Source organism: Bubalus bubalis, chromosome 12 (genome assembly GCF_019923935.1).
Source record: "Bubalus bubalis isolate 160015118507 breed Murrah chromosome 12, NDDB_SH_1, whole genome shotgun sequence".
Taxonomy (NCBI): domain Eukaryota; kingdom Metazoa; phylum Chordata; class Mammalia; order Artiodactyla; family Bovidae; genus Bubalus; species Bubalus bubalis.
The window spans coordinates 94,935,248-94,959,034 of NC_059168.1; the positions used below are offsets into that span (position 1 = coordinate 94,935,248).

The following is a 23,787-nucleotide window of genomic DNA, read 5'->3' on the forward strand; positions in this document are numbered from 1 at the left end:
AGGGCTAGGGCCAAGGGGCGGGGTCTCCTAGCACCGCCCCGCACCCGTTGGTCCTGCGAGAGCTCCAGGCGGTGAGATCGCCGACGCCAAACTCTGGTCCCTGAGACCTCGCAGAGGTTGAGCAGATCCCAGGCACCAGGCGAAGCCGGTGAAGACCCGGGCTGTGAACAGGGGCGGGATCAGCACAGGTGAAGGGGAGCCCTTTGCGCCCTCGCCCCGCCCCCCGCCGGGGCCCATCAGCCTACGAGGGACTCCCCACTGGCCTCTTGTGAAGAAGGGACGTGCAGTGGGGCGACCAAACTTCGCCTCTCTTTTGAATGCCAACGAGTGTTCGGTGAGCAAGGAAGGGGGGGGGGGGGTGCCAGGGAGTTTGTGGGGACAAACACGGACAAATGTGAACAGAGGGGCGGGCAGTCAGCGGTTATTGAGTCACACTGTGTGCCCCGACCAGACTCTTAAAATTCCCCAGCGACTTGGGGTTGGGAATGGGACCCTGGGGGACACAAGTGCTGTTTAAAAGAGGGGAGGAAAGTGACAATAAGTTTGGTGCTTTTCAGAGTCCCAAAAGTGTGACTCTCCGTGTCCTCCCGGGCTGGGGTTTGATTTTCATGCTTACAGTTTATCTGGGAAAGGAGAAAGGGAATGAATTATCATTGGTGATGGCTCTAGACTTCCAGGTGACCTGAGGCCAAATGGTGGGACCCAGTGGGGCATGACTTCACTTCCAGTGTTTTCTGAGACCATTTGTGCCTGGCCAGGGCTCTTTCAGACCTGAACCCCGCCCCCAACCCTAATAGGCTGCCAAAAGCAACCCCAAATCACCTGTGATTAGGGTCTCCTCAGCTAACTACAGCACCTGGCGGTGGCAGGTCTGCCGCAGGTGCTGGGTGGATGGAGTGACAGCGAGCTGATTTGTAGATGGTGTCTCCGAGGGAGTGGGAGGCCAGTCTGGGAAGGAGGGACAGCGTGGCCAAAGGTCTGGAGAAGGGATGTGGCTTGGGGAAATGGAAGCAGTGTGGGGAGCAAGGGAAAGGTGGCAGTGTGGGGAAATGATGAGAGCCAGAGAGCTCAGCAGAAGCCTGATTGCACAGAGCCTTGAATGCCAGGCTGAGAAGCGCAAAGAACACAAGGAAAGCTACAGGGTCGGGAGCTCACTCTCCCTCCCTCCCCTCCCACCTCAGGAGACCCTGCACTTGGTTTCCATCCCTCTCCAGCCAGGGGGCTGTTGCTGTCTCCACCCTCCTCCCCACCAGCTCACCAGGGATACAGTGTTTCCCAGCTGCAGTCCTGGAAGAGGCTCCTGGAGACCATCCCTTTTGTGCAAGTAAATGTCACCCCTCCTGGGGGCCATCCCATCCTGGGCTTCCAGCCCAGTGGGGTCTGGGAGCCAAACAAGGGCCAAGATGACAGAGTGGGTAGCACAGCAAGGCGGGACACTGAGCTGCCTTCCTGTGCTTTTTTCTTTCCTCAGTCTACACCAGCCACGCCCGTGATCTCTGCTGTTCCTCACCTGCTCCTCCTGCTGGATCCAGAATGGCCCCCTGGTGCTACTGCCTCCTAGCCTTCCTGGTACCTGAACTTCCAGGAGGCAGGGGGTGGAGGGGAGGAGGCCAAGGGGATTCAAAGCTGCTAGGGTTCCAAGTGGCCACCTCACATCATGAGGTAACTGCAAAGGTTACACAAGCTAAGCCCCTGGCACAGAACTAGAATAAAGCATCCAATAGATGCTAGGGCTTCCCTGATGATTCAGAATCCACATGCAATGCAGGAGGTTCGATCCCTGGGTTAGAAAGATCCCCCAGAGAAGGGAATGGCAACCCACTCCAGTATTCTTGCCTGGAGAATTCCATGGACAGAGGAGCCTGGCAGGCTACGGTCCATAGCATTACAGAGAGCTGGACACAACTAAGCGACTAACACTTTCACTTTCACTTCAGATGCTAGGAACAGGCTCAGGGCAATGAAGTGACCTGCCTAAGATCACACTCTGGATGAATCCAGGTCTGACTGCAGGGCCTGCGACCTCCACTGTACCCCGCTGGAGCACACAGTAGGCATTCAGTAACAGCACATATGGGTGTGGGGATCTAACTCAGACCCCACCTGTCTTCTCTCTCAGATAAGGAGTCTCTCTGGGACCCCTTCCAACTCGCCAGGTGAATTAAGGAACCCTTGGGTCACAGGTTGGTATGAAGGGTGCCCCAGAGAGGCTCTCCCCTCCCCCAGCTCAGCCAGCCCCTGATCCATGTGCCACACTGGCCTGGAATGCAAAGGAAGGAGGATGCGCAGTTCAGTTCAGCCCCACTATACCAAGCCCTGGGCTGAAAGCATCACTCATGTCCGTCTCATTCCTACCACTACACAGATGACACAACAGACCCAGCAAGGGGACAAAACTTGCTAGCATAGCCAGGGTTCAGCCCCATCCAGCCCCAAATGTCTCCAAGCCCAATGTCCTTGGCCCTGTCACCCCACTCACCCGGCAAGGGTCAGATGCCCACACACTTCTCCCCCATAGACCCTTCTCCCACCCTGCAGGTCCAGTGGCCCCTGGAGAGGTAGTGGAGACTGCAGATGAGGTGTGCAAGTTCCCAGGGCAGCGGCTGAGTTGGTGGCAGGCCCAAGAGTCCTGTGAGCAGCAGTTGGGCCACCTGGTACTGCCACCCCCAGATGAGCTCCTTGCTGCGCAGCTGCCTGGCCCCATCTGGGTGGGCCAAAGAGAAGCCCCTCTGCAAAGACCCCCGCAGAGGCGTGAGTTTGGGCCGGGGCCTGGAAAGTAGGGGCTGGGGGGGAGAGAGCTTTGGTGACCTCGAGATAGCAGCCCACTGTGACAGGTTTGTGGTTTAAGCCCAGAGGAAGTCGAGTCACAATCTCAGATTCCCTTGTCCTGGACTGAGAGTAGAGGGTTTAGCCGTGGGTTAGGGGCACTAGAGCCCCCATTTCTTCCTTCCCGAGGGGGGGAGGCACCCGAAGCGTAAGGGGGCGGGCTTTGCAGATGTGACAATGGGCTGTCAGAGGCAGGACGGTGTGTGCAGGTGGGAAACCTGAGGAGGACGCCTGTGCATCCCCGCAGGCGCGCGCGCCACGGCCGCACTGATGTTCAGCGAGAGATCTGCGGACCGGGTGGCTCGACTTCGGATGCCACTGCCAGCGCTGGGGGCGCTGACAGCCTGCGCGCACGTGCAGTGGGACGCCACCTCGTCCGACCCGGCAGCACTCTTCTCTCTGGCTGTGCCCACGCTGGCCAACGCGCTGCAGCTGCGAGCCTTCGCCGAGCCGGGCGGAGCCGTGCACGCGGCGCTCGTGGTGCGCGGGCATCACGCGCCCTTTCGCGCTGCCTTCCGAGCGGATGGCCGCTGGCATCACGTGTGCGTCACGTGGGAGCAGCTAGGCGGGCGCTGGTCGCTGTTCGCTGACGGGCGGCGACGCTCTGGGGCGCGGGGCCTGGGCGCCGGCCACCCGCTGCCACCTGGCGGCATCCTCGTGCTAGGCCAGGACCAGGACTCTCTGGGCGGTGGCTTCTCAGCGCGCGACGCCTTCAGCGGCAACCTCACCGACTTCCACCTGTGGGCCCGCGCGCTGAGCCCCGCGCAAATGCACCGGGCACGGGCCTGTGCGCCGCCCCCCGGTGGCCTGCTTTTCCGCTGGGATCTGGGCGCCCTGGACGTCGCACCCTCGCTGCTGCCGCCGGTGTGGGTGCGGCTTCTCTGTCCCGGTACGGCCTGCCCCGCCTCCTGCTGCCAGGCCCCGCCCACCTTTGGCTCCACCCACCACCTCCTGGCTTCCCTACCCACCTCTGCCAACCGGGCCACACCCAAGTCTGGCCACGCCTTCTCCACGCTCCCAGTACCTACCTGGTACCTAGTCATAGCAGCCTGGAGGGACTCGCCTCGCCCCCCCCCCCCCCACGCCCGCCCCCAACCCCGCGGCTGCCTTGCTCCGCCCAGTGCTGGTTGCTGCACTCCTCCGGTTCCCATGTCGCCTCCTAACTCCAGGATCGCGCGTCCTGGTGGCCCCTCAGGCGTGCAGGTGCCTTCAAGGCCCAAATGGGCTGTGGGTCATGGAGTCGGTGGGGAGCCAGGAGGCGGCTCTGACACCTCTCCCACCCTGGCCAGTGCCCTCAGAGGAGTGCCCTACGTGGGACCCAGCACCCCACACTGAGGGCTCTTTGCTCTGCCTGCAGCCGCTGCCCTTCCTCTGCTGCTACCGGACAGGTGCGCTGTCCGCCTCTGTTGAAGGGGACGCTGGGTATGGACCAGTGTAGGCTGAGAGGGGAGCAGTTGGCACAGCCTGGGAATTGGGAATCTTCTCAGCATCCTGGGGCCTCGGTGGAGTCTAGACCACAGATAAATGGGGCCATTCTGACCTGGGGGTGAATCCCAGATTGTGGGATTCACCTCAAGCAGGTGGTTTTGCCATTCTGTGCCTCAGTTTCCCCATCCAGGACACTTAAGTCTCCAGACACACCGCCATCAGTGTCTCCATCCTCTGCAGGTGGCACAGGGTGGATGGGGCACCTCTGGGGAGGAGGTCGCCCAGGGCTTAGCCTGGCATCCACTGCTTTGCAGAGAAGTACCGGCTGCTGCAGGACGCCCAGTCGTGGCCTGGCCAGGATGTTATCAGCCGAGTCAATGCCTTGGCCAACGCCATTGTGGTGAGCCCCCTCCCAGGGGCACTTTGGGTGGCCTCCGTGAACCTCAGTGTCCTCATCTAGAAAGGGGACACCCTCCTAACGTGTGTGCAGGAATTAAGGTTGTTCATGTACCCATGCACTCTGAGAGCTGGGGGCTCATGAGTAGTTAGATCTGTACTCACCAAGAAGACAGGCAGAGGCCAAGCATAGGCCCTGGTGCTGGGGTGGGGGGCTGGAGGCATCCCCTTATGACAGCCAGACCCACCATCAGTGGCTCCTCTGCCCCACAGCTCCTTCCTGACCCTCTCTCTGAAGCCCACGGAGACCTGTCCCTGACGGAGGCGGCCAGCTTCCTGAGAATCCTGGAGGGAGTCCTGGCAAAGGAGGCAGCTCCACTGGGGCCCGCAGCACTGCTGGCTGTCCTGTGCTTTCTGAAAAGAGTGGCCGCCCTTGGGGCGTGGGAGCCAGAGCCCACGACAGGGCCCTGGGAGCAGCTGGGCCAGGCCGTCATGTCTGTGGCCAGCCTGGTCCTGGAGGAGCCACTGGCTGGTGTGTGGCTGTCAGTCAGTGAGGTGAGGCTGGCAGGGCTGGGTGCCACAGGGCCCTGGGCTCTAGTTCCTACCTTGTCACCCATTTGTGTAGCCGTGGGCAAGTCAGCACCCATCTCCGAGCTCCATTTTGCCATCCATCTGGAGAAGCTCCTCGTTTTCCTGTTTTATAAGTTGAACTTCCACAAACAACTGCTCTTGAACAACAGCTTCTCAAATTAAAAATTAAGAGCCACTACTCATCAAGGGCCTCCCATATCCAACAATCACTGACCACCTTAAGTGGGAGGTCCTCTATACTAAGTGTTCAGCCATGGAGAATAGACGAGACAGATAATGAGGGTGTTGGAAATCTCGTCGTGGCAGAAGTGGCTGTAGACCTGGGAATCATCAGCTCAGAGAAGGGAGAAAACACGGGGTCGTGAACATCGCCTTGAGAGTTCTGGGGCTTCAGAGGCAGGCATGGTCCCTGTGACCTCAGAACAGAACCGAAACCTGGGTTTGAGGGTGGGGTGGGGATGGCACAACCCAGGAGGCTGATTCTGTGGGATGTTCACCTCTCCAGTTGGTGCTCTCCATCCTGGGGAGGGTGTAACCCCACATTTTTCTGGGGATCTGAGACACTGTGGCAGACTGGGGCAAACTAGACTCTGAACCTCAGGTTTCTTCCCTGGAAAATGGGGATGATCATACCTGTCTTGCTTAGGCAATGGAGAGGAGTAGGTGTAAATCAGGTGACCTGGCCAGCACAGAGGAGGGGTCCCAGCCATGCATGATCCCCATACCCACTCTGTCCTCACCAGCACCATCCGCCAACACCCCGCCCCACGGCTTTCTTTTGGAAGCTAAAACTTGAGCACCTGTTATAGGTCTAACACCAAGTCAGACCAAAGAAGCGAAGGCATGGCTCTGCCTTCTGAGTATGCCCCATTGGCAAGCAACCTACCAGCAGGCAGAGAGCACTGTGGGGCCTTCAGTTTGAGTCAAGGACAGCGTGGCTTAGGACCAGGTTGGAGAAGCCAGAGAAGGTTCATCAGGAAGGGCCTCAAATGTCAGGCTGAGGATCCAGGACTTGATCCTGGATGCCCTCAGGCGGAGCCTCTGAGGGTCCGGAGCAGGCGGACCACCTCCCAGATCTGTGAGAACGTGTTAACCCCAGTGGTCAGGGCAGGTGGCAGTGGAGTGGGGAGTGTGAGAGGGGCTGAGCTGCGGCCTCCTCCCAGGTGGCTGGCGGACCCATGGCCTTGGTGGCGAGTGTGCAGCACCTGGCACCCCTGCTGAACTCTGTGCTGACCTCCGAGCGGCCTCGAATGCACCTCCAGCACCACCATGCTGGTGAGCCTGCCCCAATCTGTCCCACACAGCTGGGCTGCGGGTGGGACCTAGGTTCAGACATCCTCCTCAGCCCTGATAACTGGGAGCTCTCTGACTCCCACAGATACTCCTTTCTGTTCCTGCCCTGGCCCATGCTGTGCCCTCCATCCAGAATACTCTCTCTCGATCTCCTAGCAAACTCCTATACATCCTTCAGAACCCTGCTCGAGCATCAGCTCTGCTAGGAAGCTTCCCCAGTTTTAGATCTCTCCCAACAGTCAATTCCTCTCTCCTCTGTTACCCTGGTGTTTTGAACATATCTTTAGTTGCTTTTGTGGCAATTAATATGATTCAGCCTGAAGCTCCCTGAGTGCCAGGGCTGTTTCTGAGTCATTTCTGCATCTCAGGACCAGACTCATGAATGTTTGTATAACAGATTGAGTTGGGGAGCACTGACAGTGGAACATCAGGCAAAACTTGGGTCTCTCAGGGGCCCGGCGGTTTCTGGCAGGCTCAGGGTCTGCCCCCCAGAGACTCCCCCTTCTCAGCCACCCTGTCCCCCTGGACTTCGAAATGTCAGATTTACCTCGGGCAAGTTGCTGAGCCACCATCCAGGAATGGTGGCCTCCTGGGTGTGTGGCAGGGAGAGGGGAAGCAGACCCTGCCAGCTGGGCCAGCCCAGCATGAAGACCTGCCTCCTGAGGTGCAGCCACTCAGCCCCGTTTGACCCCAGGCTTGGAGGTGCGGCGCCTACGCCTGAGAGAGGCCAGTACAGAGGGCTATGTGTTCATGGTGCCCGGCGGGCATCCAGAGGGGCCCGGCCACATCCGCATCCCCGCTGCTGAAGTGAGGCGGCTCCTTGGGAAAGGTGGGCAGGGGGGACGGGTGGTGGGACCCTCTGGGGTCTGGGTCAAACCTCAGCCCTCTTCTGAATAAGTCACCTCAGCTTTCAGAGCTGTCTCCTCCTCTGTAAGATTAGTGCTCGCCTCACTGGGTTGTTAGGAGCTTAAACACCTACCCCATAGTAGATATTCACTTAATCTCCTCCCCTCAAACCGCAAACAGTTTCCCTGGATGCCACCTGGGGTGGAGGATTAAGACAAGGGGCAAAGGGCCGTGGAGCTGCCAGCTTAAGCACGTCAACTATAGCTGGTTGAAATTCTGGTTCTGCCCACTTCTTAACTGTGTGATCTCTGGGAGGTCATTTAACCTCTATGAGCCTCGGTTTCGCTGTTTGTAAAGTGGGCAGAGCTTTTCCCTCGGGACCAACCTGTGGTGCCTGCTCAGTCACTGGGTGGGTCTCAGGCCTCCTCCTGTTCATCCAGGCCTCTCTGGAGTCACCGTGATCCACAGCTGGTTCAGCTCGAGTGTCTTCCAGCACACCCTGGGGGCCCCTGGCCAGGAGCCGCGGGCCCCTGACAGTTCTGAAGAAACAAGCAGAATGCAGAGGTGGGTCCCACCCAGTAGGCTGCTGAGGGCCTGGATCTCCTCCCCAGGGAAGGCCAGGCCTCTGTCCCCTCCCAGAAGCCACCCCCATTCTGGTGGGCAAATCTGCCCTTGGCAGTCCAGGGCCAAACCTGCTCACCCCTGACACACACAGATTTCTGGGCCTGGCAAATATGTGCTGGTGGGAACATGGCTCGACTCCTGCCTGGGGTCCCGGCTCCAGTGTTGAGTCTCAGGGAGGAAATAGAAAATTAAAATGTTAGTCACTCAGTCTTTGCGACCCTGTGGACTGTAGCCCATCAGGCTCCTCTGTCCATGGAATTTTCCAGGCAAGAATATTGGAGTGGGTTGCCATTTCCTCCTCCAGGGGATCTTCCTGACCCAGGATTTGAACCCGGGCGGGTCTCCTGCATCGCGGGCAGATTCTTTACCATCTGAGCCATCAGGGCAGCCAAATTGCCAGCAAGAAAGGAGCCCAGGTGCCCTAATTCCCTGCACAGGGCTTTTGCTAATGTTTCTTTGGACTTAGGGGTATCATCTTTGATGACCTCAGCCACGTGTGACCTCTCCCCCACAGATACCTGGTGCCCTTAAAAGCTCCCTTTCTCCCCACAGATTCCTAAGCACCCAGGTGGGGTCAGCCATCATCTCCTCTGAAGTGTGGGATGAAACTGGGGAGGCCAACACAGCTGTGACCTTTCACCTGCAACACCAGGCCCAGGTACTGTGTGGTGCTTCTGGGAAACAGCCACCTGGGACAGTTATCCTGGTTTGGTTCCCCCCCGACACACACACACACATCCCAATGTTTGTTCACTGGAGAACCAAAGTCTAAAACTGTTCAAGAAAAATACACATCCACAAGCCATGCCATTGTCTTTGAGAGGCGGGGAAGGGAAGTAATGCGTTGCATGCTTACTTTATGGCAGATGCCTTAAATAAGTAGCATTCATTTAATCTTCCAACTGCGCATTCCACAAACAGGAGCTTAGGGGAGCTGTGTGCCTGGTGCCGAGCTGGGATTTTGTTATAGTGTTTGTTTAAGTGGCAGAGCTGGGATTTTGTTATGGTTCTTCAAGGCCTAAAAAAACTGGTGGTTCTTATCAGATCACACAAGGCGATGTGAGAGCCCCACCGTGCAGTGCGCTTTGTAAGCATTAAAGTAGCCTGAATGTCCATCAGCAGGGGACTACTTTAAAAGCCTTGTAGGGACTTGCCCAGATGTCCAGCAGCTGATACTCAGAACTTCCACTTCAGGGGGCACAGGTTGCATCCCGGGTTGGGGAGCTAAGATCCTGCATGCCACACAGTGCGCCCCCTTCCCCAACAAAAGAGCCTTGTAGAGCTACAAATAGAATATCAGCTGAGGTTATGTAAGGAATGGGGTATTTTGCTATAAACTGGCATGGAAATATGAGCAGGATATGTCATTTAATTCATTACATGTAAAACACAAATTCCTTCTTGCTTTTGAAACTTTAGAGCATTTCAGGGAAAGTTAGAGTCTGCTTTCCCCAAAACCACCAATCCTGGACACATGTACACACACACACACACACACACACACACACAAATACACTCATACACCACAGCTTATGTCTTTTGTATAGCATCTCAAGACTTCTTAAAAAATCAATCTGATTAAAGTATGTAAGTCTACATACACTAAACCATCCATTTTAAGTGTACAATGTGATCAGTTTTGACCAGGGTATATACTCATGTATTACTGCCCCAGTCAAGATACACAACTTGTCCACCTTTCCCAAAGGCTTCTTCAAGCTCCTTCCCCGTCAGCCTTCCCCACTCTGACTTTCCTAAAGTGTCTGCTGTCTTTCCTAAAGTGTCATATAAAAGGAACCAAATAATGTGTACTGTAGTCTGACTTCTTTTGCTCAAATGTTGGTTTTGAGTATCATCTATGTTGTTGCCCGTTGTTCATTATAATGGTTTTGTATTGACATCTCATTGTGGTTCTAAGTTGCAGTTCTTTGAAGATCAATGATTTTGAGCATCATTTTATACACTTATCAGGCATTCATATATCTTCCTCTGTTAAATATAAGTTCAAATCTTTTTCCCAGTTTTCATTCATTTTTTTAATTAAAAATTTTTTGAGATGTCATTGGGCTTTTTAAAAAATAGGAAATATTCTTTTTTTTTCCCCAAAAATGTTTACATTAGCCTGCTATTTGCTTTTCTGATTACTGACAGTTCTCCATGCAAACCATATAGATCCTCTCTCTTTTAATTTTATTGTTGTACTCCCTTCACCCTTTTCTCCCTACCCCTGCCCCACGGGCACTGGCAACCAATCTGTTCTCTGTATTTTATGATCCTGACTATTTTTTTATAGAGTCCCATATAAGTGAGATCATAAGGTATTTGTCTTTCTCTGTCTGACTTATTTCACTTAATATAACGGCCTCAAGGTCCACCATATTGTTGCAAATGGCAAGATTTCATTCTTTTTATGGCTGAATAATACTCTGTTTTATATATGTGCGCATGCAGGTATGACCTAAATCAGATCCTTTACGATTATACAGTGGCGGTGACAAATAGATTTAAGGGATTAGATCTGATAGACAGAGTGCCTGAAGAATTATGGACGGAGGTTTGTGACATTGTACAGGAGGCAGTGATCAAGACCATTCCCAAGAAAAAGAAATGCAAAAAAGGCAAAGAAAAAGCAAGAGAGTTCCAGAAAAACATCTACTTCTGCTTAATTGACTACACCAAAACCTTTGACTGTGTGGATCACAACAAACTGTGGAAAATTCTGAAGGAGATGGGAATACCAGACCACCTTACCTGCCTCCTGAGAAATCTGTATGCAGGTCAAGAAGCAACAGTTAGAACTGGACATGGAACAACAGACTGGTTCCAAATCAGGAAAGGAGTACGTCAAGGCTATATATTGTCACTCAGCTTATTTAACTTATATGCAGAGTACATCATGAGAAACGCTGGGCTGGATGAAGCACAAGCTGGAATCAAGATTGCTGGGAGAAATATCAATAACCTCAGATATGCAGATAACACCACCCTTATGGCAGAAAGCAAAGAACTAAAGAGCCTCTTGATGAAAGTGAAAGAGGAGAGTGAAAAAGTTGGCTTAAAACTCAACATTCAGAAAACTAAGATCATGGCATCTGGTCCCATGACTTCATGGCAAATAGATAGGGAAACAATGGAAACAGTGAGAGACTATTTTTCTGGGCTCCAGAATCACTGCAGATGGTGATTGCAGCCATGAAAAAAAAGACGCTCCTTGGAAGAAAAGTTATAACCAATCTAAACAGCATATTAAAAAGCAGAGACATTATTTTGCCAACAAAGGTCCGTCTAGTCAAAGCTTTGGTTTTTCCGGTAGTCATGTAAGGATGTGAGATTTGGGCTATAAAGAAACCTGAGCGCTGAAGAATTGATGCTTTTGAACTGTGGTGTTGGAGAAGACTCTTGAGAGTCCCTTGGACTGCAAGGAGATCAACCCAGTCCATCCTAAAGGAAATCAGTCCTGAATATTCATTGGAAGGAGCGATGCTGAAGCTGAAACTCCAATACTTTGGCCACCTGATGCGAAGACCTGACTCATATGAAAAGACCCTGATGCTGGGAAAGATTAAAGGCAGGAGAAGAAGCGGATGACAGAGGATGAGATGGTTGAATGGCATCACCGACTTGGTGGACATGAGTTTGAGTCAGCTCCGGGAGTTGGTGATGGACAGGGAAGCCTGGCGTAATGCACTCCATGGGGTCGCAAAGAGTTAGACACAACTAAGTGACTGAACTGAACTGAATATTCTGTTTTATATATATATACATATATATATATATATATATATATATATATATGCCTGCGTGCATGCTAAGTCGCTTTAGCCGTTTCCAACTCTGTGTGACCCTGTAGAATGTAGCAGGCCAGGCTCTTCTCTCTCCGGCAAGAATACTGGAGTGGGTTGCCATGCCCTCCTCCAGGGGATTGTCCCAATCCAGGGATCAAACCCAGACCTCCTGCATTACAGGCAAATTCTTTATCAGCTGCTTTCAGGGAAGCCTATATCTATCTATCTCTCTCTATATATATATATACACACACGCCACAGTTTCTTTATTCGTTCATTCATCAATGGACACAGGTTGTTTCCATATCTTTGCTCTAGAAAATAATGCTGCAGTGAATATGGAGATACATATGTTAATATATTTTCTTTTGAAAAAACTTTTTATTTTGTGTTGAGCTGTAGTTGATTAACAATGTTGTGATAGTTTTAGGAGAACAGCGAAGGGGCTCAGCCATACATATACATGTATCCATTCTCCCCCAAGGCCCCCTCCCATCCAGGCTGCCACATGACATTGAGCAGAGTTTCATGTGCTATTCAGCAGGTCCCTGTTGCTTACCCATCCTAAATATAGCAGAGTCATATATCATTTCTGAGTTAATATTTTCACTTTCTTTGGATATATACAGGAGTGGAATTGCTGGGTCATAATGCCAAAGAATGCTCAAACTACCGCACAATTGCACTCATCTCACACGCTAGTAAAGTAACGCTCAAAATTCTCCAAGCCAGGCTTCAGCAATATGTGAACCGTGAACTTCCAGATGTTCAAGCTGGTTTTAGAAAAGGCAGAGGAACCAGAGATCAAATTGCCAACATCCGCTGGATCATGGAAAAAGCAAGAGAGTTCCAGAAAAACATCTATTTCTGCTTTATTGACTATGCCAAAGCCTTTGACTGTGTGGATCACAATAAACTGTGGAAAATTCTGAAAGAGATGGGAATACGAGACCACCTAACCTGCCTGTTAAGAAACCTATATGCAGATCAGGAAGCAACAGTTAGAACAGTTAGAACAGACTGGTTCCAAATAGGAAAAGGAGTACGTCAAGGCTGTATATTGTCACCCTGTTTATTTAACTTCTATGCAGAGTACATCATGAGAAACGCTGGGCTGGAGGAAGCACAAGCTGGAATCAAGATTGCCGGGAGAAATATCAATCACCTCAGATATGCAGATGACACCACCCTTATGGCAGAAAGTGAAGAGGAACTAAAAAGCCTCTTGATGAAAGTGAAAGTGGAGAGTGAAAAAGTGGGCTTAAAGCTCAACATTCAGAAAACGAAGATCATGGCATCCGGTCCCATCACTGCATGGGAAATAGATGGAGAAACAGTGGAAACAGTGTCAGACTTTATTTTTTTGGGCTCCAAAATCACTGTAGATAGTGACTGCAGCCATGAAATTAAAAGACACTTACTCCTTGGAAGGAAAGTTATGACCAACCTAGATAGCATATTCAAAAGCAGAGACATTACTTTGCCAACAAAGATTCGTCTAGTCAAGGCTATGGTTTTTCCTGTGGTCATGTATGGATGTGAGAGTTGGACTGTGAAGAAGGCTGAGCGCCGAAGAATTGATGCTTTTGAACTGTGGTGTTGGAGAAGACTCTTGAGAGTCCCTTGGACTGCAAGGAGATCCAACCAGTCCATTCTGAAGGAGATCAGCCCTGGGATTTCTTTGGAAGGAATGATGCTAAAGCTGAAACTCCAGTACTTTGGCCACCTCATGTGAAGAGTTGACTCATTGGAAAAGACTCTGATGCTGGGGGGGATTGGGGGCAGGAGGAGAAGGGGACGACAGAAGATGAGATGGCTGGATGGCATCACTGACTCAATGGACGTGAGTCTGGGTGAATTCCAGGAGTTGGTGATGGACAGGGGGGCCTGGCGTGCTGTGATTCATGGGATCACAAAGAGTCGGACATGACTGAGCGACTGAACTGAACTGAAGGCAGTTTTATTTTTAATTTTTAGAGGAACCACTATATTGTTTCCATAGTGGCTGCACCAACTCACATTCTCACCAACAGTGTACGAGGGTTCCCTTTTCTCCATTTCCTCGCCAACACATGTTCTTTCTTGTGTTTTTGATAACAGCCATCTTAACAAGTGTGAGGAAATATCTCATTGTGGTTTCGCATTTTCCTTATGATTGATGATGTTGAGCGTCTTCATGTACTCATTGTCAGTCTGTATATCTTCTGCCTGTGTTTAACTGGATATTTCAGGCTTTTAAATATTTTTGCTATGACAAGGAACTTACCACCTATGTTTTTTTCCTAGCAGTTTTACAGTTTCATGTCTTAAATTCAAGTCTAGTTCAGTGTTGAGTTAATTTTTGTGTATGGTATACGACAGTGAAGTGAAGTGAAGTCGCTCAGTCGTGTCTGACTCTTTGTGACCCCATGGACTGTAGCCTACTAGGCTCCTCCATCCATGGGATGTTCTAGGCAAGAGTACTGGAGTGGGTTGCCATTTCCTTCTCCAGGGGATCTTCCCAACTCAGGAATCGAACCCTGGTCTCCCGCATTGCAGGCAGACGCTTTAACCTCTGAGCTACCAAGGAAGCCTCAAGTAGCCTTATACTACTGGTATAAGACAGTAGTCAAGTTTTATTCTGTTGCCTGGAGTGAAGTGAAAGTCGCTCAGTCATGTCCGACTCTTTGCAACCCCGTGGACTATACAGCCCATGGAATTCTCCAGGGCAGAATACTGGAGTGGGTAGCCTTTCCCTTCTCCAGGGGATCTTCCCAACCCAGGGATGGAACCCAGGTCTCCCACATTGCAGGCAGATTCTTTACCAACTGAGCCACAAGGGAAGCCCCAAAATACTGAAATGCATAGTATTCCTTTGCCTATGGCTGTCCAATTTTCCCAACATCATTTATTGAAGAGACTGTTGTTTCCCCATTATATATCCATGCCTCTTTTGTCATAAACTAATTGACACAGAGGTTTAGTTCTGAGCTCTCTCTTCTGTTCCATTGATCTACGTGTCTGTTTTTATGCCAATCTCATAATTTCTATATCTTTGTAATATTGTTTGAAATCAGTGAGCGTGATGCCTCAAGCTTTGTTCTTCCTCAATTTTAAAATTATTTGTATTACTATTGAATTGTAAGAATTCTTTATGTATTTTGGATATAAGCATTTTTTGAGCTATATGTTTTGTACATAATATCTCCTAGTCTGTGGATTGCTTTTCTTAACAGTGTTTTTGAAAGATAAGTTTTAAATATGATGAAGTCCAGTTTATCAGTTTTTCTCTTGCATGGCTTATGCTTTTTGCATCACGTCTAGGAAAACTTGCCTATCCCAAGGTCACAAAGATATTCTCAAAGGAGTTTACACTTTAGCCTTTACATTTATAGCTTCATTTCAACTCATTTATGGATATTGTGTTGGGTAGGGGTTGAACTTCATATTTTGCTATATCCCATTCCAACACCATTTGTTGAAAAGATTATTCTTTCTCCCTTGAATTATCCTGTCACCTTTTGGAAAATCAATTGTTCATATATGTGTAAGCCTATTTCTGGGCTCTCTATTCTATTCCCTAGATCTATACACTAATCCTATATGTCCTGATTAATGTATCTGTATGGTAAGCCTTGAAATCAGTTCATGTAAGTCCTCCAACTTTGTACTTCCTTTTCAAAACTGCTTTGGCTGGCCTAGGGTCTTCACATTGCTGTATACCTTTGAGACTCAGGGGACTTCCCTGGCAATGGTTAAGAATCCGCACTTCCACTGCATAGGGCAGTGGTGATCTCTGGTCAGGGAAGTAAGGTCCTGCATGCCATGTGGCACAGCCAAAAAAAACCTTTTTTAGAATCAGCTTGTAAATGTCTGTGGAAAAACCTGCTGGGATTTTGATTGGAATTGCACTGTATCTCCCAAATTGAAATAAGATGATGAAAGAGCATCTTAACAATGAGTCTTCCAGTCCTTGATCAAGGTATGTCGCTGAGCTTATTTAGATTTTCTTGCATTTTTCTCAGCAGTGATATCTAGTTGTCAGTGTACAGATCTTGAAGGTTTTTTGTTAGATATACTTAGACGTACTTCTAGTTTGTACGGGCTTCCCGGGTGACTCAGCGGTAAAGTATCCGCATGCAAATGCAGGCGATGTAGGTTCCATGCCTGGGTTAGGAATATCCCCTGGAGGAGGAAATGGCAACCCACTCTAGTATTCTTACCTGGAGAATCCCATGGACAGAGAAGCCTGGCAGCCTACAGTCCATGGGGTCACAAAGAGCAGGACATGACTTAAAGACTGAGCATGCATGCACCGCTAAGTAGTAGAGAGTTTCTGATGTTTTTGTAAATGGTATTGTTTTCTTAATTCTACTTTAAATTGTTCATTTTAAGTTTATAGTAATGCAATTGATTCCTATATAATGATACTGTATCCTGCAGCTTTGCTAAATTCACAATACTTCCGGAGGCTCTCTTACAGAATCCCCAAAGGATGGACATTTAGTTCATGCCTAGGATTTTGATATTAACCATAATGCCAGCCTGCAACTCTCCTCATTTCACCTTCTTTGTGCCTTCCCACTGGCATTTTTCTCCAACCCCTGCACCCGTGATTTATGCTGGGCAACCCCCAGCCCCTCAAACACAGGAGGTCATGTCTCTCTGCATCCACTGATCTCTCTCCTTGCCCATGTGCGCTCACATACCTGCCCTGTCCTTGTTGGCTGCCCTTAGGCCTTCCCTCTGAAGTTGGTGGAGCCTGTCTGTGCTTTCTGGAACTTCAGTATCGGGTGAGTTTCCAAGTTCTTTAAATAAGGCATTAAAAAATAAAAAAGACATCTCTCCCACTTGAGGATGAGGCAGGACTCAAGCGGGTTTTTAGCCTCCATTCATCAACTTCCTTGTCAGGGTGGTTCCAGGCCCCACTCAGCTGGGAATAAACTGGGGCAGGAGAACCTGTTACTCAGGAGGTAGTGAGCTCCCTGTCATAGGAGCTATGTAAGCCTACTCTATGGGCTTAGAGTAGGGAGAGACTCATCTGTGGAATGGGTGTTAGAGTTGATATATTCAAAACCAGGGAATGAAGATCAGTCACTGTTGCTTAGTAATTAATGCAGTTAATACTGATCACTGGTTTCAGCCCCATCCTCCCATTTCACAGATGGGAAACAGAGACCCAGGGAGGAGCAGTGACTTGCCCAAGGTCATATAACTGGATAGAGGCAGGGCACTGAGAGAGCCCAGGGTTTCTGGAAAGGCTTCCCCCTGCCCCCACCCCCAGGTGCAGCCCATCTCAAGAGCCCTCTGTCCCCTACTCACCCCAAGCTCAGACTCAGGGGGCTCCTGGGCCACCACTGGCTGCTCCGTGACTGCCATGTACCAGGGCTCGACCGCCTGCTTCTGCAACCACAGCACCAACTTTGCCGTCCTGTTGCAGGTGTATGACGTCCAGGTGAGTGCTGGGGAGGGGGGCAGGGGAAGGTGATGTCAGGACCGAGTTTTAAAGGATGAACAATAGTTGAATAGAAAGGCATGCCAAACGGAGGGCCACCTGAGCAAAGGCAGAGTCAAAGTCATTCAGTCGTGTCCAACTCTTTGTGACCCCTGGATTTATGCAGTCCATGGAATTCTCTAGGCCAGAATACTGGAGTGGGTAGCCTTTCCCTTCTCCAGGGGATCTTCTCAACCCAGGGATTGAACTCAGGTTTCCCGCATTGCAGGTGGATTCTTTACTAACTGAGCCACCAGGGAAGCGCACGGAGGCTAGAAATGGCAGACCAGTTATGTTCTAGAACTTCGATGAGTCTGGGGCTTTCAGTGCAATGTCTGTGGTGGGGGGTGGTGGTAGGCAAGGTGGGCCTGGGTCAGATCACCCAGACCTGGAATGCCAGGCTCACATGCTTGGATGGTGGTCCTGTTGGAGAGGATGTGTGGAAGCGGGTGAAGCGTTTGCACGAGGGAGCCTGCAGTGCCAGGAGTGAGGCTGGGGTGGTGACAGAGGGGAAAGCAGCGAGGGGCCTAGGAGAAGGGAGGGACCCTGGACCAGGGAGCAGTGGGGAGACTGGGAGACTGGGCTGAGGGAGAGGGGGTCCAGGGCCACTAGAAGATGAGAGACTCATTTCTGAGGAGGCTCAGGTGGGCAATAGATTTGGGGGACCACAGGTCTGGGGTCCGTGGGGCCTGTTGCCTCGTGCTCAGGGCAGGAGGGTCTCAACTGGAAACAAGAGCTGGTAGGTAAAGCCGTGGCTGAGATGCAGTTGGAAGTTGAAGGAGCTTCGACCACAGCAGCCCTCTGATAGGTACCGGCATTTACAGATTGGGGGTGGGGGAAGCCAAATTCCAGGAGGCCAAGCGAGGTGGGCTGGCTGGAGCCAGAAAGGGACTCGGTGGTCGCTCACCAAGAGGTTGAGTGAGGTGGGCCTGAGCCCAGGAATGCTGGGGTCACTTGGCGTGTTGGGGAGCATACTAGGAAAACATGCCATCTGATGCAGTTTTCCTGTGAAAACAGAGCGTGGACCTTTGACACATCTTAAGTAATTTGTGCCAGCTCCGTACTCCCCTTAGCAGGTGGTCGTCACATGCTGTCTCCTCCCCACGGGTGTGTCAGCCACTTCCTGTCCAGTGCTGAGAAATCGGTGCAAGCCAGCCCCCCGCCCCATTTAGGGAGAGCCAGCAGAGGAGGACAGGCAAACGCTCATTATTAAGTGCCTGCTGTGTGCAGGCCTGTGCGTTGGGGGTGGGTATGGCGCAGTGGGTGTTGTTCTGGAAGTGGCCGGCGGGGCGGGTGAGGCCTGGTCCCATCAGCGCAGGGTGGTGGCAAGCTCCTGCCCTCTGAGGTCTCTGTCCCTCTCCAGAGAGGCCCTGAGGAGGAGTCGCTGCTGAGGACGCTCTCGTTTGTGGGCTGTGGCGTGTCCTTCTGCGCCCTCTCCACCACCTTCCTGCTCTTCCTGGTGGCTGGGTAAGGCGAGCTCACCACCTGCTGTGGCACCCTGGGCCCACCCCGCCCCTTGCCAGCCAACCTCCACATCCCTCCTTGGAAGGGCATCCACCCTTGGTCCAGGTAGACCCCGCTCCAGGGCCCCCCCTGGGACTTGGGCCCCTGTGGAGCAGCCCTCTCTGCCTTCATCAGCCAGCTCACCTGGACGTGGGTGGGGCTGGAGCTGAGGGGGGTGGGGGTTGGTGGTGGTGTCCCCGTTACTACCTCCCCTGTCTGTCCAGGGTCCCCAGGTCAGAGCGGGCCACAGTCCACAAGAACCTCACCTTCTCCCTGGCCTCCGCCGAGGGCTTCCTCATGGCCAGCGAGTGGGCAAAGGTCAACAAGGTGGGCAATCAGCAAGGGGGGTCTTGGGAGCTCAGGGATGGCTACCTTCAGCCTTTTCTGGGTTGCCCACCCCCGCCCCCCGCCCCCCCATGTCTGCACCCGGCTCCCTTTCTAGGGAGGAGTAAGGCCTAGAGAGGAAAAACTGAATGTTGGAGCTGGGCCCGGGGCACTACCCGGGGACCTCACCCATGCAAACTGCTTTGGGCTGGCAATGCCCGGCATGGACAGGGGACCCAGGGCGGGCTGCACCCATAACTGGCCTCAGTGGGGATCGCCCGCCCTCCCGTCCAGGTGGCCTGCGTAGCCATCACAGCTGTGATGCACCTTCTCTTTCTGGTCGCCTTCTTCTGGATGTTGGTGGAGGGGCTGCTGCTGTGGAGCAAGGTGGTGGCCGTCAGCATGCGCCCCGGCCCTCGGATGCCTCTCTACTATGCCACGGGCTGGGGTGAGGCCCTTCTGCCCCTCACTCTTGTTCTGTTCCCCTCGACCCTGCCTTGCATGGCCTCCGTTATGTCCAACACCCACCGCCCCATGCCCACCACCATCCCACACCCACCCTCTTCACCATCACCCAGCACTACCCGGCGCCCAGCACCCGTGTCTTGACATAAACTCAGCTCCATCAACCTCCAGCTCTACCTAACTCCAGTTCTTAATCCTCCTCCACTTCGACCACCTCCGCTCCTGGCCTCCAGACCTGCCTCCCTAATCTGGGACCAGCTAAGCCCATGCCAGTCACCAGCCTCCAACTCTGCTGATTCTCAGCCCTAAGGCCTCGACTCTGTCTCAGCTCTTCCACTTCCCAACCGCTCAGGGCTCCAGTGCCACCCACAAGTATCAAGCCCACCCAACCCCACTCCTGGATCGCCCAGTGCGGCCAGTGCACCCACTACTGTGGGATGGCTGGGGGCTGCAGCTCGGGCTGGGGGCTGGCTCCCAGGGAGGACCAAGGGGATGGTGTGGTCCTGAGGTCACTTCTTATTGCCCTAGGTGTGCCTGTGGCCATCGTGGCCATCACCCTGGCCATGTCCCCGCGTGACTACGTGGCCACTGAGCACTGCTGGCTCAACGTGCACACGGATGCCATCTGGGCCTTTGTGGGGCCCGTGCTCTTCGTGCTGACCGTGAGCGGAGGGGCCCGGGGGTCCTGCCAGGGCGGGACAGGTCGTGGGAGGGGGAGCCCCTTTTGCACTCTGACACCAGATCTCCAGGCCAACACCTGCATCCTGGTCCGGGTGGTGATTGTCACCGTGTCCAGTGCCCGCCGCCGCGCCCGCATGCTGAGCCCACAGCCCTGCGTGCAGCAGCAGCTCAGGATCCAGATGTGGTGAGACCCCAGCCTAGGGGAGTCAGAAAGAGGTGGGGGAGCCAGGTGTGAGCACGTGTGAGTCCAGGGTGGGCGTGTGTGTGGCCATGTGCACTCATGAGTGCAAGGCTATATATGGGGGTGGGTGTGTGCAATGTGTCCGTGCTGTGTGTGCACACGTGCTCATGCGTGTGGATGGTAATGGAGCCTGTGTGTATATGAGGGGCAGTGTAGACGCCAGCCACTGTCCTGGGGACTCACCATCCGCAGAAGGCACTGTCTCTGGTGGAGACACGTGGAGGCGACCCCTAAATGAGGCAGGCTCTAGAAGTTCAGGTTCAGAGTGAGAGTCTAGGTCTCTACCCCCACCAGAACCCCATCACTCTATGGAACATATCCTGCTGGAGGGCCCACCCCCCAACACCCCAGGCCTTCCTCTTTGCCACTCTACCCTCTGCCAAGGGAAGGGCAACCCAAGCCAGTGGGGCCTTGAGAAGCATGGTCACTCCCTGGGGGCCTTGAGGAGGGGGAAGAGGAAGCCCTTCCAGATCCATGTCCCTTGGACCCACTGTCCAGGCCTCAGCCCTCCCCCTGGACAGCTGCCACTCCCTTCCCTTGAGCCAGGCTTGGGATGAGCCAGGCTTGGGATGAGCCAGGCTTGGAACTGGGATCCCACCTTCCTAGTTCCACCACCCCTACTCCCTACCACTCTGGGTGTCTGAGCTTTCCAGCTACACTCAAGTCCTGAGCCGTGGTCCCCGGTCTGCAGCTCCGGCCCCTCTCCAGATGCATGGCAGGGACTGCCCTCCCCAGAACCCTGTGGGGACCCCCCCAGGGCCCCTAGCCTCCCCAGCCCAGCCTCTGTCCTACAGGGCCACAGTGAAGCCGGTGTTGGTCCTGCTGCCTGTCCTGGGCCTGACCTGGCTGGTGGGCCTGCTGGTGCACCTCAGCCCGGCCTGGGCCTACGCCGCCGTGGGCCTCAATTCCCTGCAGGTACCTCCGGGCTCTGGGCCACACACGAGCTCTGCGGGCGTGGCTGGCTGGCCAGGGGGCTGGGGAGGGAGTGTCCTCTCTCTTATGGTTGTCACCAAGGCATTGGGGACATTGCTGGGGGGGAGGACGGGCAAGAGGGGACTGGGTCAAACCTCCAATCAAACAGCAGAACCTCAGGGAGGATTTTGTGGCCCGTTAGACAGCTGAGGAAGCTGAGGCCCAGGAGGGGGTGGCTAAGATGCCTGGCACCCTGACGCTCAAGGGCGCAGCAGAAGTCCCAGCCTCCAGGCTGTGCTCCAGCTACTTCAGGCCTCGGCAGGAAGCCTGAAGAGGTGGGGGGGCCTCTCCCCTTGGCATCTGCGGGTGGCCTATGTGGGGCAGCACGAGCTACTCCACCGGTGAAAACAGCAGTTTAGAAAAGGTGCTGCTTGGAAGGACATGACCCACGTAAAGGAAGCAGTGCCATGGGACTGCAGAAACCCCACTGTGCGCCTTTCCGGTCGCATGTCCTGGGGCCACAGAAGTGGGTCAGTCCAGGCACCCGTCCTCAGGAGTTTGCAGATCTATGGGGACTCGGGCATGGACACAAACAGCCACCACCCAGGGGACTGAGTAAGCACTGGGAGGGAGGTCAGTCCAAGGAGAGCCCACCCTGCCCCTCGGCCTCCCTGCTGCCTCCAGCACCTCTTCCTGTGGTCTGCGCCAAGTGCTCCAGGGTCCTGGTCCATGCTATCGTCTCCCCCTGGGCCTTGGGGACTCGCCGCCCTCTGCCAACAGGCGTGGGACTGGAGAAAGAAAAAACAGAGGTGGTGGGGGAAGCAGCAGACAGCTCGGGAAGGATGGGGGTCGCGCCCGGAGTGGGGCCGGGAGAGTGAAGAAAACCTGGGGTTCCCACGCTCTTCACAAAGAAGCACGGCTCCCGCAGACGTGGCGGAGCGGAGCAGCTGGAGACACAGACGGACACGGAGAAGCCCTTACGGTCGGCCCACTTAACAGAGAGACCCTGCCCAGGTCTCTCCACCCTGCCTCAGAGTGGGGAGGGCAGCAGCTTCCTGTTGCTATGGCAACTGCTCCAGCTCCATCCCTGCCCGTGGCCGTGCAGCCACGGGGCCAGAGCCGCCCTCACAGCCCTCGCCGCCTCCCTCTCAGGGCAGGTCCCTTCCTCTCTCGGTGTCTCGTTACTTGTCTCTGAGTTTTCCCTGAGATTCCTTCTCTGTCTCTCGGGCTCTGTCTCTGCCACAGTCTCCTCTCCCTGTCCCCTTCTCCTCTGGCGTGGGTCTTACCTGGCTCCTCTGGACCTCTCTCTACATCTCCCCTTCCGTTGGGCTCTGACCCTGTCTCTCGGTCCCTTCCCCTGCCTCTCCCTCTCTCTGAGGGTCACCCCTCTTGCCCCCTGCCCCCAGCCAGCCTCAGACCTTCAGGTCTGGTGAAAGGAGAGGAGAAAGGCTGTCTCGTGATGGGTCAGAAGGCATGAGACCTGAGCCCGCTCTGATGTTCCCGTGACTGTCTCAGGGCAGCTCCCAAGTCGGCTCAGAGCCACGTTCTCTGAGTCCTTCCTGGATGCTTCCCTCTCCAGGCCTGGCCTTTCCCTCTCCTCTCTCTTCCGTCATACCTGCTGTTTCTCCATGTCGTACTCGCCCCGCTCAACCTCCAGCCTCATCGCTTTCTCACTCTGTCTTGGGGCATAAACTGGGCAGGACCTGCCCCAGGTGACCAGGAAGCAGGGATGGGGCTGGAGGGATTGAAATCTGCCCGGACTCATTTATTTGCTCTTGGGGGTGATTTGTTTCCGTCTAGCCTCTCTGCCAGGTTTTGTGCTGGAAGAGCAGAGCCTCAGTCCTGTGACAGGTTGGGGCTCACACCTTCTGTGCCTGAGGGTCTTGTTGGGAGGCCTAGACAAATGGAGACAGGCCTCAGTTTCTACATCTGTATAAAGGGAATCATAATCTCCACCTCATGAGATCACTGTTGGGTTCCATTGAGATGATATTTGCAAAGACCAAAGCATAACCTGCTGCAAGATGGTTTCATTCATTCATTCAGCATGTTCTTCCCCAGTGCCTCCCCTGTGCCCGAGCTGGGCTGCATGCTGAGACCGTGGTGGGGCACAGGATCAAAGAAACCACCCTTGGAGGTCTCAGCCTGGGGGCGCAGACAGACACCAGAGCCACACAACTGCAGTACGGTGCAATTGAGACTGAGAGGCACAAGCGGCAGTCAGGGTCGTGTGGGGAGGCAGGGTGGGCATTCCCTGGAGGCAGTGGTGCTCAGCGAATGCCTGAATGCTGCATGGAGAGAGGGGAATAAAGTTTTAAGTTAGGGGAGCACAGTGGAATCAGATGGAGGGAGACATGGGGTCGGGGGAGCTGGTGAGAAATGGCGCAGGAGGGAACATG

General features: G+C 53.6%; 1 protein-coding gene across 1 annotated transcript in view; it reads left to right on the forward strand.

The window, feature by feature from the left end:
• The first annotated feature begins 201 nt into the window (after positions 1-201).
• Positions 202-23,787, forward strand: part of ADGRD2 (adhesion G protein-coupled receptor D2) — a 28,580-nt gene continuing 4,994 nt past the window's right edge. The window contains exons 1-21 of the mRNA XM_044926333.2: positions 202-334; positions 1,182-1,324; positions 1,472-1,569; positions 2,120-2,183; positions 2,539-2,751; positions 3,074-3,715; positions 4,116-4,214; positions 4,569-4,654; positions 4,924-5,205; positions 6,405-6,516; positions 7,229-7,363; positions 7,821-7,944; positions 8,557-8,662; positions 16,506-16,561; positions 17,097-17,223; positions 18,626-18,729; positions 18,990-19,092; positions 19,384-19,537; positions 20,083-20,216; positions 20,304-20,419; positions 21,271-21,391. Of these exons, the coding sequence (XP_044782268.2) occupies positions 318-334; positions 1,182-1,324; positions 1,472-1,569; positions 2,120-2,183; positions 2,539-2,751; positions 3,074-3,715; positions 4,116-4,214; positions 4,569-4,654; positions 4,924-5,205; positions 6,405-6,516; positions 7,229-7,363; positions 7,821-7,944; positions 8,557-8,662; positions 16,506-16,561; positions 17,097-17,223; positions 18,626-18,729; positions 18,990-19,092; positions 19,384-19,537; positions 20,083-20,216; positions 20,304-20,419; positions 21,271-21,391 (3,036 nt within the window). The 5' untranslated portion in view covers positions 202-317. The remainder of the gene's footprint in view (positions 335-1,181; positions 1,325-1,471; positions 1,570-2,119; positions 2,184-2,538; positions 2,752-3,073; positions 3,716-4,115; positions 4,215-4,568; positions 4,655-4,923; positions 5,206-6,404; positions 6,517-7,228; positions 7,364-7,820; positions 7,945-8,556; positions 8,663-16,505; positions 16,562-17,096; positions 17,224-18,625; positions 18,730-18,989; positions 19,093-19,383; positions 19,538-20,082; positions 20,217-20,303; positions 20,420-21,270; positions 21,392-23,787) is intronic.